At 42.6% G+C, this 13,840-nt stretch overlaps 2 protein-coding genes across 2 annotated transcripts in view; one reads left to right on the top strand and one right to left on the bottom strand.

The window, feature by feature from the left end:
• Window positions 1-2,337, top strand: part of LOC119383122 (ATP-dependent DNA helicase 2 subunit 1) — a 30,326-nt gene extending 27,989 nt beyond the window's left edge. The window contains exon 16 of the mRNA XM_037651126.2: window positions 2,127-2,337. Coding sequence (XP_037507054.1) covers window positions 2,127-2,240 — 114 coding nt within the window. The 3' untranslated portion in view covers window positions 2,241-2,337. The remainder of the gene's footprint in view (window positions 1-2,126) is intronic.
• On the bottom strand, window positions 2,257-13,555 carry LOC119383123 (peroxisomal trans-2-enoyl-CoA reductase). Its single transcript, XM_037651130.2, has 8 exons — window positions 13,375-13,555; window positions 13,010-13,146; window positions 10,219-10,384; window positions 7,556-7,637; window positions 7,398-7,494; window positions 6,262-6,363; window positions 4,072-4,186; window positions 2,257-2,398 (listed from the first exon to the last, which is right to left on the bottom strand). Exons 1-8 carry the CDS (start codon window positions 13,496-13,498, stop codon window positions 2,331-2,333), a joined length of 891 nt encoding a protein of 296 aa, XP_037507058.1. The 5' UTR covers window positions 13,499-13,555; the 3' UTR covers window positions 2,257-2,330.
• Between the last annotated feature and the right edge of the window lie 285 nt (window positions 13,556-13,840).

Raw genomic sequence — 13,840 nt, forward strand, 5'->3', positions numbered from 1 at the left:
ACTACCACTAATATACGGCAGGTAGAACTTTCCTAAAGTGCATGGTTTTTAAAAAAAAGTCAACAGTTTCGCCGCAATGGCGAAGCAATGAATGCGATAGCAACAAATTGGAATGTAATGCGAAGAATGGAAAGCAGCTCGAAATTTCCAGCGCGTCACTCAAGCGCGAAGGATGCACAAAAAGAACACACACAGGACGAGCGCAAACTATCAAGTGTCACAGCTCGACACTGAAAGCGCGCTGCTCAAACACAAAGAAGGATGCAAGAAACGAACGCACATGTATACACAGGACGAGCGCGAACTAACAACTGTCACAGTTGTTACTTCTTTCTGTTTGAACAGTGCGCTCCTTTCGCAAACGCGGCTGCTGCAGCGGCCGAATTTACCTTCGTACGCTCTGTAACTTCAGCGCGGACATCGCGGTGAAAGCACAAGACATACAAACCACCCCCCCTCACCAGATAAGCCTGCACGCAGGCGACCACACCCTGTAGGGCAAAGTGCACCTGGCGCGAGCATCGCAACAAGCGGGGCGATGACCTTTAAAGCACACCCCTCGCGCCCTTCGTGCCATCTCGTTTGTGACCAAGAAAGCACACTGAAGTAAATGGTGTATATAAATAGCTCGCTGTTAGCATGCTGAAAGACATACACCTCGTGGCCTATCTGTCTTATACCGCGCGCTGCGCAGCGAGAAGTTGTCCGTGCAATTCCACGCTTCGGAAAACATTTTTCTGAATTATTTTCTTTGTGGCATATATATATATATATATATATATATATATATATATATACACGTGTACATGTACATATACACGTTCGGGACATGACAGTGACGGCAAAAATCAGCTGAGAATGTCCACATAATTGATATCGCAATAAAAATCTTGGTCGACTTAGCGAGACATCTTGTATATGTACCGAGTTTCTATGTCAATAGTTTGCTTGTTTGTGAAATCGGGTTTATGTTTGTGCAGAAGCAACTTGGGCTATGCTACACCAGCCACAGGGTGTCAGAAGATCAGTGGCAATAGCTGCGTTGTTCAGAGCCAATTCAGAAAGCCAGCTTTGTCTAAAGAAATTCTGAATTTCTGTGAAAGGCACAAGCAAATCATCTCCCGAAATCATGGCGGGGTGTAGAGCTATGTGCTCTGCATCAGCAGTGATCCCATGTGGTGTCTTACGACACTGTCTTGGTCAAGCAACTAGCACTGAACCAACCGCCCCCAAGAACAAGTAGTTTGACGGCAACTGTTAATAGAAGGAAAAGTTGTGCAGCATGTAAAATAGAGACTCAGAAAATGGTGCAGCATGTAAAATAGACTCAGAAAATTGCAAATCAGTTCTGCGGAATCCCGCAAGGTGGCGGAAGGGTTAAGAAAGGGAAAATAGACAACCACCCGTTTTGTAGCACGAAGCCACAAGGAAATCCATACGGATTTCTCAGAAATAAAGCCTCTTAGTTGCCGAAAAATTCGTCCTGGTCCGGGGATCGAACCCGGGACCAACGCCTATCCGGGGCGGTCGCTCTACCAATTGAGCTAACCAGGAAGCTAGCAATTGGCAGCGCGATTGGCAGCGTGCAATTGGCAGCGTGCAATAGCAATTGGCAGCGTGCGGTGCTCGCCAATCTAGGGTATTTTCGTCGCGAGTAAACTGGAGCGGGGCACGCGCCTCTGTCATGCTTTAGAAGGCGTGTTTTAACTTTTTTCGCTTGGTATGCGCCATATTTTTACCGCTACCGTGTCTGAAGTGTTCGTTGTAAAAGTAGGAGGCTTTGAAAAATGTTCGCTACATGTGGACGCAATTTCAATGGGTAGCATAGGAAAATCTTAAGTGCACCGAAATGTGGTCGTTATAACAGATAGATCGTTATAAGTGGGTTCGACTGTATTATGTACAACCAGGCACAATCTTACTTGTTCTATCTAGCTTCATATGTACGAAAAATCTAAGTAGCGAAACAAGTGATGAAGCATTTGTGCTGGATTGAGCAAGTCCATAACAATGTGTAAAAGGTAGGTGCTTCAATGTGGCTGGACAGTGGAATTTGCTATTACAATTTGTACTAGTCCCTTTGAGCTTGGTATACTATCCAGTATGTCTCTGCACTTGTATTGCAGCTGGCCAGCCTCACGGTCAGTGTCCTGAGGGACTTCTGCAAGCAAGAAGGCCTCCGCTGCCCATCGAAGAAGGCGGAGATCGTTGATTGCATCAAGAAGCATCTCAAGCTTTAAAGTGTACCTCAACCCTGCCCAGTTTTGAACGTTGAATCGGAATGCAAGGAGCCAGTGTCCTGGAATATAAAAATGGCAGTGGAAAGATTGCTACGGTTTTGATGGCGCTTCCGTGTCATCCTCGGAGCAGCTGTCATGTTTGGGCCATCGGTCGTGTTCTGGAAAAAACATAATTGTAATACATTTCATTCCATTTAAAGGCAATAAAAAAACAGTATTTGTAACTAGAGTAAGCATTGTCTTTCTTTGCTGTCAATTTTGTGTAATTAATTAATGTGTGCTGTTCCTGGCAAGTTAAAAGCAGCCAAACATAGAAAAAGTTGCTGAATGTCTCCAACATTGCCTACATAAATAATGTCGCTAATATTTTATCTTGCGAGTTAGCCACTTAATCTGCAGATTATTTGTGGGAATCTGTACCCTGTTTCTTTTTTAAGTTTTTTTTTTACATTTTTAAACAGCACAGTAATTGGAGCTGAATAGGCATATGGTAGTCTTAATGCCACACCATTTCACCAACTAAATAAACATTAGCAGCACATGTCGAGAGCTGTGTTTCATCACGAGAAGGAATGAACTAGTACCATACCTGAAATTAAAGCAATATTTCACTTTTTGAGCGCACAAAAAAACAAGGATGAAAGACGATGCAGACACAGCGCAGTGTTCGCGTCGTTTTTCGTCCTTGTTCTTTTGTGCGCTCAAAAAGTAAAACATGAATTACCAACATGCCCAAGCATACGCTCTTTCAAAGCAATATGCTTATAAGAAGTGAAAATCATGCTTGAAAAAAAAAAGAATGCTAGAAACAGGTTTGATTGGAAGGGGCTACCAGTAATTAAAGAACTGGTTTTATAGAATTCTACATATATAGTGCTTTAATGTAATTTAATTGCACACAAACATTTCATGTTTGCATATAATACAAGCAGACAGGGCCCCTATCAAAGTGAGGGCAGCATTTGCAAGGTGTCTAGCACTTGGCAGTAGATTGTGTTTTATATTTAGCAGTGCTTTTGAATCATAATGGCGTAATAGTTGCACAAAAAAGATGAAGACAAGAAAGTGAACACCACAAGCGCTTACTCACAACTGAAAGTTTTACTGTGGTTGTGCTTTTGAAGATCAGAGTTCTGAACATGGGTGCCAAGGACTTTCATTACCTCTATGCACAGGGCGCACATCTTCAAATAAATTGTGATTAATTGAGGTTGCATGCCTGAAACTATGAAGCCATTTCGTGTATCTTCTATTCATCATTATCAGTAACGCATCTGGTTGTAATGCTAGCACTTTGCAAATTCACTCCTTTCCATCCATTCCTTTGAACTCTCAGCACATTTTGATGTGGTAGGTACAGCACCAACTAATACGACCCCTCCCTATTGGGCTGCATACCTTAGCAGCCTTAGTTAGCGGCTGCACTTTGTTCTAGAGATGCGGTATAATGCTGAAATGAACTTTGCATAAAGAAACTTGTAAATTTCAATCCCAACAACGCTAGATTTATTTTGTGCACTGCACTCTTGCATAGCTAGTTCAGCTTGACGACTTCGGGTCAACACCAGCTTTGTCAACCCACCAGATACCACATCAAGATTGTGCCAACTGTGCCGCTGCAGTTAATCTTTGTTGCAAGCCAGAGATGAACTAGTGCTTCGTGACGTTTGCAACTTATGGCCGCATGGCTAAGCTGCAAAGAGTTCACTTTTCCTGTGGCAGCCTGTGGTGCGAGAACATCAATTGTCGGCAAATAATCGAGAGCCCACATACCACTTGTTAAAAGTGCACAACACGAGAATGCAATGAAAAGGTTTTGCAAAGTGCTGACCTGGAATGTCATATGTGAGGGAAGGATAGAGTGCGCCCGCTGCGTCTACAGTTAGTGTAGTTCCGGACACATAGGACGCTCCTGGTGACAGCAAAAAGCAAATTGCCGATGACACCTTTCCCAAAAAAGAAAAACAATGGATTGCATGAGGTTAACTGGGTTGCAGTACTGAAGGCCAATCGGCCGTAATGCCGTACGTCACGAAATAGAGATGCGTGATAAGCTTAGTAAGGTGCTTCTTAAATAAAAAGAACATAGTTGACCCCTTCATTATAGGAATCTGTATAACACGAAAGTGCACAGTGTCTTCACAGGAGTATGGTTGATTGTTTATTGTACACAGATGCATGTGAGCTTGCACAATATCTATTGGTGTTCGGCAGCTATAGCACCGTTTGACGTGGATGCACCCACGTTGACGCCTAGTTGCACATCTCCATCCCGACGACTAACACCAAAGATCATGATTTAACCCTTGTGGTAGCTGAAGTAGTTAACTGGACACAGCATATGCTGAATCCTGTGCAAAGATGGCGTCAATAAGCGCATAATACTGGTACTTGATACGCACTCATTCAAAGCGAAAAGAAAGTCAAGGTGTGTGCTCCCTACGCCTGTGCTCATGCATAACCACACAGCGCCTCAGGGATACGAGAGGCAGAGTTCGTAGCTTGGGCCGTGAACGCGGGAAGGCGTTCCACTTCCCTCCCGCTGGTGCGTCTCTTGCTGCACCGAAACCTGAAACTTCCGAAGCGCTCACTGTCGGTGCTCTTAGTTTCACAATGCAGTCTTCAATTCACAAATCCCAGACGGCGACACCCCCCGTCAAAAAAGTTCACTGTGAAAGGGAGAAGATGCAAGAGATATAGGTGCGTTTGTGAGGCCTCATGCATAAGCATCAGTAATGCAGTGGGTAGAGCGCCCGGCACCTGTCGTCGTGGGCCAAAAGGTCGTGGGTTCGGCTCCCAGGTCATGCAAATGAACAACACTTTTACTTCTGGTTTTTCTTTGTCATCTGTATTTCACTGACTTATTTCCAGTGAAACCTTGGTGGACCCCGGCATAAAACACTTTCGTGATAAAAATTTTTTAAATACCGGGTCGGTATACTGGGTTGTGAACTTATCGCTGTAAAGGTGCCCTTTTGATTCAGTAATGAGTTTATTGCTAAGGTGTAATACAATGTGCAACACTTGCCACAGATTAGAGCTGCATCTTCACAGTGAACACTTTGGCGACTATCCTGCACATTCACCAAGCTGTAACAATATTGCACCTGCGGCTATTTTGGCTGTGGGTGACTATAGTATACAATTTTAATAGCCAAGTAACACACAACCTTGCTCCATGTTACTTCTTAGTTTGCTATTTACTCCTATATATTAGATGCTCCTAAAGAGGACACGATATAGTACAATTTTTTTATCATAATCTGTGTTATGTCGGCTGATCTTTGTGCGTACACGAACAAGCTGGCAAAATTTTAGCGCAGTTCGCAGAGCCCTTAATTTACAATTGAATATTTTTTAAACATGCAGGCGGCTTGGGAGTCGGGCAACACTGGTGCACTCGCGAGCCGCGACGTAAAAAGCTGCTTGCTTTGCGAGCATCTGCATACCAGCAAACCGTTCTTTTCATGGTCAGCTGCGCATGCAATCGAGCTATTTCAGTTTTCTTCAGCTTGGCATTGAATTGAACGATTTGTAGCGGGCTGAACATTTGGTAGGAGACGACGGCTCCGCTTCATGCAGCATAAGCATCACACAAGCCATGGCAAAATGGCAGTAGCTGGCAGTGGGCAGAGTTTGTAGCCAGCTACTTCTAGCGCTCATTTCGCACTGAAAATATTCTTTTACAGTCCATTTTTCATATATGTAAAGGCACACTATATCCCCTACTTCTATTTTTTGCTGAAAACCAGGTGTTGGTTGACCGTGTCATGGCCCCTTTAACATGCCATGCCTGGTCACACAGTTAGAAACTTTGTTAGTTGTGGAGTAAAATGTGTTACTGAAAACTTTGAAGACGTGCATGCCACCTACAGCATACATACAATGTTCGTGCCATTTGCTTTTCCCAAAAAAAAAACTATTTTGTTAAAAAGAAATAAAGGCCTCTTGAAAGAATAAAAGCATGCTTGAAAGAATGTTAAGGAACAACGCCATCCACTTAGGAGTGTTAATTACAGACCTCTTGGGTGATGCCAACCCGTTTAGCCGGTATTCGTGGTCTAGCCAGTGTGAACAAGTCATGCTGGTAATTGTTTGCAGCAGTCTCTGAATAAATAACGCCCTGTTGTGGAAAAGAAAATCACAACAATAAAAATTGTGCAGATTGTGTACGCTGCATAAGTCAAATTAAATGTGTTTGCGTTTACTCCACTGCCACAGCAAACTGAGTGCCAGAGTGATTCATTATTTTGTGCCGATTTCAAGTAATTATTTAGGTTCCACTGTTCTCTCAAATCTAGAGATTTCACACAAATAAAATCTTAGTGAATGCCTGCAACATGGCTTATACGTCTTTGTACCCGTTCTGTCACAACTGGTGAACATTTAATTTCGCAGACTTGCTCCCTGCAGAAATCACCGTGACTTGCTCCGTTCCTGCGATTGCTACAGCTGAATACGTTAGGTGCATTTCTTTTTCATAAACAGCCCCCACAGAGTGGCACCATTTCAAGAACTAATCAAATTTTGCTATGTGTCATCACATTGCAATGACATCAGTGATGCGAGGCCCAGAAGTTAGAGACTTAAAATTAAAAATCAAATTAAAATAGCTTACATTTCCCCCACTTTAACATCTGACAAGCGTGACAATTTAACCCTTTCGCTACCGTAAGAAAAAAAGAAAAACCTGCCAAAATTACGGAAAAATTTTTTTCACTCAATTTGTAGAGCTTTTCTTTTTTTTTCTGCACGAAACGGTATACCATTCTTTCAATTCAATGGAGTTCCTTTATTTCACTAATCGCATAAGAAAAGATAACTCGAAGCTGGCTCCACCACATGGCATTACAATGAAAAATGGCAATATATTAAAAGCCGAGACACAAATAGCCCAACATGGATATGTGTGGCCATCTAGCATCAAGAAACACAAGTATATGACGAATGTAGTCTTCATTGGTTTCATGTGGGACCAATTTTTGTTGACGAGTATACATAGTCGTCATTGGTGAGTTACAAAATCTCGTGACAACTATACTTGTCAACGGTAGCAAAAGGGTTAACAAGAGTATGCTAGGGTCGTATAGTTGGAAGATGTGTGTATATACAGAAACTTTCGACACTGGTGCTCAATACTTGCGTTTACATTCTCACCGGCTGGAGTGCATTGACTCTGACGCCACTCGCGGCCCATTCGATCGACAACGAGCGTGTCAGGTTCTCCACGCCGGCTCGGGCCGCTCCTGAGTGCCTGTCAGAGAGGACACATTTTGCAACCAGAGGCAACTCAACTGCCCTAAAGGTCTGCTTACGCTGCCAACGGAAATCCACGAGAGTTCTCTATTATCACGTTCACAATGGCTCCACCGTGTTCCTCCATCCAACGCTGGTAAGCTGGAAAGTATCCCAGTGAGCTAATATCAACGGAGCTTCTCCCTGACAACGCAGTATGACGGCACATTGGAACCACCAGAACCATTAAAGAAAGCACATTTCGCAGCGTTATTTGAAATTAGAAAGAAATTCTTGAAAGGATGAAACGAGAAAACTGTTGCATTCACACACACAAAATGTGTGCATTTACAATTTGTGTGAGAGAACGATGCATGTCTGGGAGTACTATTGGAAGCTTCGTTATTAGCACCCCAAACTGCTGTATGCACATATACCGTATATACATGTGTAAGTCTGCAATTTCTTTTTAAAACAATAGCAATGAGATGCAGCCCATAGCTGGGACCGAACATTTTGGCCCTGTTTTTTTACACAAGCTACGAGTATGGAATGCGCGTCCTTACCTCCACATTCGCCCACCAACACTAAACCGAATGTTATCCTTTTCATAATAGCTTCATTCATTCGTTTATACACGCTATTCATCTTCACTCTCACTATCACAGCTGCTTACGCTCTGTTTGTGAGAACATTTGTGGACCACGTCGTCCGTGGTGCGACCTGAGGCTTAGGGAATTCCTCTTGCATTGAAACTCTTCACAATCGCTTTAGATGACATCCCGTGCCATGCACAAAGGATCCATGAACAAAGAAGTGGCAGCAATGCCCTACAAATTTGCCCAGTGGGCACCATTTTGTTAAAATTGTTTTCCTCCAGTATCTCAGACTGCCATGCTGAGGGTTTAGCTCTTACACAGGTCCACACTGTGTACAGATACAGCTAAAATTTGAAGCTGCATGCAGAAGCCTACCATGTAAAGCATGTAATGCCTTTTCTTCCTGTGGATCAAAAAAATAAAAAAAAGAAGCTGCGTACATATCTCTATTCACACTTCCTGAAAAATTATCTTTGTTACCATAAAAAATGTGCTGAGACAAACTATTTCCCATGCTTCCTCTCCACGGAACTTTGGAAGAATCAACAGAAGCAAGAAAGCCTAATTTGCAAGTGTGCATATATGCATAGACGTGTGCTTCAGGCAGTACTGACCTAACACTGTAAATGTCTGAAGAATGGGCATCTCTGCATTAACTGGGCATCAAGTTTTGACAACCTTGTACAATTATTGTGCCATCATCGGAACTGTTTATGGTCTAAGTGGAGTTTTGTTCAGACTACAGCTTTGATGCAAAGCCCAAAGAAGACCTTTGCTTCATAAAGCTGCCCCTCACCTCCAACTCCCACTTTTTTCTTGGTTTACACAATTTTGGTTCACACAATTGACTGACTGAGCTTTTCACCCAAAAGCAACAATGGGGCTACAAGACGCCATTATGAAGGACTCTGTATAAACTTTTACTGCCTAGCTTTTTTTACTGTGAAAGTATATGCGTCTTCATATTCACCGCACTTCAAGTGCAGTGTACGAATGTCAATGGCTGGCATGTATAACTGCAGTTCATGCAGGTGTAGTGTGCAAAGGTCTTTTTTTTTGTGCATTATTAGAATTTTACTTTATGATGTCCCTGCTTTCAGTTCAATGTTATTCCACTGCATAGCCAATGAAACCAATACACGATGAAGCAAAGGAGGGTATTGGGGACATTACCGGTATGTTTTAACTGTTTTGCAGCGCTTGTCTGCGATTCTTCCTGGTCCTTCGTCCTTTCTTGCACTGTTAGTAACATTATGGATCACCAACTTGCCCAACGAATCGCTCTCTTATGTTTTAACTGTATATATATATAGTAATTATGACATAAACGGAACAGAATTAAAGTGGATTAAAAATCAACTTTCCGCAGGTAGGGACCGAACCTACAACCTTCGGATAACGAGTCCGATGGATGCGAGCCGGTGTAGGCTAACACACCCAGGATTACACAAACACATAAATACCCAATAAAGTGGATAGGAAAATGACCGCCGCCATAGCTCAATTGGTAGAGCATAGGGCGCGTTATTCGAAGTTTGCAGGTTTGGTCCCTACCTGCGGAAGTCGATTTTTCATCCACTTTAATTCCTTTCCATTTGTCACAATTACACTCAAACCTCGATATAACGAATTGTCGGTTATAACGAAGTAAATGAAATATAGTCCTGTCATAGATACAGTGTTGTGAATGCATGTCTATAACGAATTTTCGGATACAACGAAGTTATTTTCGTGTCAAATTATGACTTTGTTATAATGAGGTTATGTAGTGTGCTAAACAACAGTTAAAACATACAAGTAATGTCCCTATATACATTCCTTAGCTCCACTGTCTGTTGGTTTCAATAATTTGTGTCGAACAAGAAAGAAACGAGCTCTCGATCAATCCCCCTATTTTGTGAATCCGCTGTATGGCTGCAGTTTATGCAGGTGACGCATACAAAGGTCTTTTTTTATGCATTATTAGAATTTCACTTTATGACATCCCTGCTTTCAGGTCAATGTTCATTCACTGTATCTATTTGCAGATTTACAGCTCTTTGAAACTCTTGACAGCTTACAGTGACACCTGTCACTGCAAGCTGCCAGAGTGGCTCATGCCCATCCTGTTTGTTTTGAAATAGCTTGCAGCTGCTGCAGCTCACCTTCCTGGCACATGAGAAACGTTCCAGTCAGGTTAGTTTCGACAACTGCATTCCAGCCCTTGAGTGAAATGCTCTTCGCTTCTGATACGAACTGGCCACCTCCGTTGTTGACAAGAAAGTCGAGGCGGCCATGTTTGTCCAGTGTGTGCTGAATAAGAGTTTTCACCTGCAAAAAAAATGGGCAGCAGAGGCATCCTCAACACCAATTCATCAGCAATTTACACATTAAATGTGCTATCCCAGCAGCATCTGACAGCTGTGACATTTAAAGGAATCCTAGAAAGAAACACTCGACAATGCTTACTAGCCCAATATTGTTGTGATGCCATATACCTTCTTCACATTTTCGTGTCTATGTTTATGGTGTCCAGTCCCAACAAAGCATCTACAGGCACCTGCGTGACAGAATCTCCTGTTCACGCACCATTTCACAACATTCCTGCCTGATACATTATGAACTTTTGCAGTGCTGGATGTGCTGAACAACAACGAATTTGACAATGTGGACTGCCACAACCCGATCCAAGTGCTCAAAATCAGTCTGGTTCTGGCAGGGGTGGAAAAACATGCCAGACTTTCACTGAGGACTTATTTAAGCCTTATGAATAAACTCTTTTGACATAGAGCTGCATGCAATGCATATGTTTTATTATTTCGCAGCATTTCTTCCCGATTTTAACTGAAGGTTATACATGTTATACGTTTCTCGACTACTGCGTTGTTGTTTTTTTCAGTCCTGTGAAAAACATATTAGAGGGGTTCTACTGCGTTTCTGCCATGCACCTGCAAACATGCGCAAGCATTAGAGAAAATTCAGCCTACAGTTTTAGCGAGTTTCACACTAGTGGCATATTGGTGACGTCAGGGTGATGTGGCGTAAACAAGTTCGGACAGTAGACCATGACAGGCAGTTATGAGGCATGTTCCTACATTCGCCGGAATATGCTGCAGTAGTAAATCCTCCACAACTGGTTGTATCGGTGGAAGCTGTCCTGTCACCCAGCAGATGTCACAGGAGAGGAAGTTGGATGTCCGTCACGTCAGCGCTGTTTACAGCAATGTACAGGCAGCATGAGCCAGTATAAAAGAAATACCGCTTAGGCACATAGATTTTTCAAAGTACAATGACAGAGACAGAAGCTTAGTGTGCCTTGTAGTAGATTTCACTGCTAGATGTGACAGGTACAGGTAGTGTGTGACAAGACTGCTACACAGGCGTAGAGATGGGAATTGAATTTGCTGAACTTGCCTTTCATTATGATAAAATGTCAAATAAACAAGAACAATTTATTTATATGTTTCGGCTGGAGACTAGCCTATCAAGGGCCCTCTATAGGGGCCAGTCCCCCTCTGGAATGCTGCAATTAAATTGTTCTTTTCAACATGGAGTTACAAAATGCTGATACAGTTGCCAGGAACACTTATCTTTCAACTGCCATATGTTACGTATGAAGTGGGCGACTGGAAACACAGCAACATGAATGCTCTATTTTTAATGACTGTCTTCCCCTCTTTCTCCCCAGTCTATGAAGACAAGAGGAAGTCAAGAAAGAGCCCTCTTAACTGTGCCACTCTGATAATGTGGTATCACAGTAGTAGAGTAAATAAAAGTACCAATAGAAACCCCTTTTTATTGGTTACCTGACAGAAGTTACGTGCAGGCTATTTTTTAATCTGCCATTACAAGATACACAAATGGCGAAGTGTGCTGTGCAGCATATGCATTAAGGATGCATGAAGCCCATGGTATATGTGCTTGCTGTATGTGGACTTTTGCAAAAGCAAAAGGTACAAAATACATATTGAGTCACTGTATGAGCGTTGTGAACTTTAAAGCTTCAATTGTATCCACCAGCATTTGCAAATTGCTCGTGCCATTTTTTACTGCAGGTGTACCCATTGCACCACAGCTTTGAATGACAGCATAATTATGTGTTGCCAATACATAAAAGCCTCGCAGTTCTTCAGTGCATGCCCCAGTGAAGACAGATGCTTTAGCATTTGGCAACATAACAACAAGAACTACGAGAGAGCTTTTCTGAAAATGTTGCTGGCTGTTTGCCATTCACACTGCAGTTGTCATGAAATTGCTGAATTCAAAAAGATGTCGCCACACGTTTTGCTACGATCCTTGTGACATAAATTAGATGTTATTTTTTTCAGTGCTTTTGTTAATAGGTTAACAATGCACCGAATGCAGTGTTTCCATCTGTGATTCATGAATCCAAACAAATGTTTTACACAAAATAATCATGCTAATATAAGGCTTTTCTATTGTACACATCTAGCTCCCGCATTTCATTGTAGTTCAAGCACCCACTTTTAACATATGAGTTAGTAGACTGCATTCCACAAGCCAAAGGCAAGAGAGACACAATTTTCTTTGGAGAGGGGGGTGGGTGCTTGGAACTCGATACTGTATACATGTATACCTACACAAGAAAGATTGTGTGCGGTTTTTGCAATAAAAATTGAGCACCGCCTTAAACTACGTGTTGCTTAAACAGATACTATGAACGTTTATTTATAGTATGTTCTAGACTTGGGCCAGTTGGTGCCAATGTTTAAATATGGGACTTACTGGCCTTCTTTTTGTACTCAGGCATGCTAAACAGGCCGAGTTAGTGCGGAGAAGAATGCCACTTCACTGCATAACTGCTTTCCACAAGCGACAGAAATTTGTTTCCCGGTGGCTAAAAAAAAAATGTTTTCTTACAATTCGGAGTGACCACTGTTAGGCTCTTCGCTATATTTTCTTTGGGCGGCATCAGTAAACTAAAAGGTAACCCACCTGGTCCTCTTTGCGAATATTGCAGGGCACATACGTAGCACGATCTTTTTCATTCTCTGGTAGTAACCTTTCTTGAAATTCTTTGACGGCGTTCTTCAAGTTGTCTTCGTTTCTCGACGCAATGTTCACCGAACATCCTGAAGTGAGAGCGAAACGGTCACGATTCGTTCAGGGTTTGTCGCAACGATATCAAATTTGAGCGCAAAAGCGAAGCCGGCGACATTCGTAACTGCTGCATTTTCTTCGTAGGTAAAAAACAACAAGTGTAAAACAGCACAACGTATAAACACTGACAACTTTCATTCTGCCTTTAGACAGCGCGCTGGCAATCTTAGAAAAGAATACAAGTGTTTCTTTCACGTCACCTAAGTAAAGTAGCTCCTCTGCAACCGCTTTTCCGATTCCCGTTGCTCCACCGGTGACGATTGCCACTTTGCCTTTGAAAAGATTCGGCCTGAAAATACTCCTACCGACGCCGCTACTCGCCATTGTAGTCCTGGCTCTCTTCCTCTTCTCCGTCTGACTATGGCAGGCGTGTGAACTGACACAACTATTCGCTGGACTCACCTGTCGCGAAAAACTGATACGCACGCTCTCGCGGCAGAGGAAACAGCTGATAGCAATATTTTTGTTTTGGTTTTCGCTCTACAACATGGTTGCCACTCGACAGGCGGAAACTCGACAATACTAGCGGCGCGTTGTTTCAAAAGCTGACTTTCACTCATTGGCGATAGACAGCGTAACCTAACTACTAGTTAGTATTTATGTGTGATTTTCAAAACCAACTCGAATAAAAATACTTGCCAAATAGTTTTCGAACAGTAAGGCAAC

This window comes from Rhipicephalus sanguineus, chromosome 2 (assembly GCF_013339695.2).
Source record: "Rhipicephalus sanguineus isolate Rsan-2018 chromosome 2, BIME_Rsan_1.4, whole genome shotgun sequence".
NCBI classification, from domain to species: domain Eukaryota; kingdom Metazoa; phylum Arthropoda; class Arachnida; order Ixodida; family Ixodidae; genus Rhipicephalus; species Rhipicephalus sanguineus.

Coding starts and splice junctions, on each gene's coding strand:
- LOC119383123 (XM_037651130.2), bottom strand. CDS start 13,498: ATGGCGAGTAGCGGCGTCGGTAGGAGTATTTTCAGGCCGAATCTTTTC. Junction 13,147..13,374: donor AGAGGAGCTACTTTACTTAG/GTGACGTGAAAG, acceptor CTCTCACTTCAG/GATGTTCGGTGAACATTGCG. Junction 7,495..7,555: donor CGTGGATTTCCGTTGGCAGC/GTAAGCAGACCT, acceptor CCTCTCTGACAG/GCACTCAGGAGCGGCCCGAG.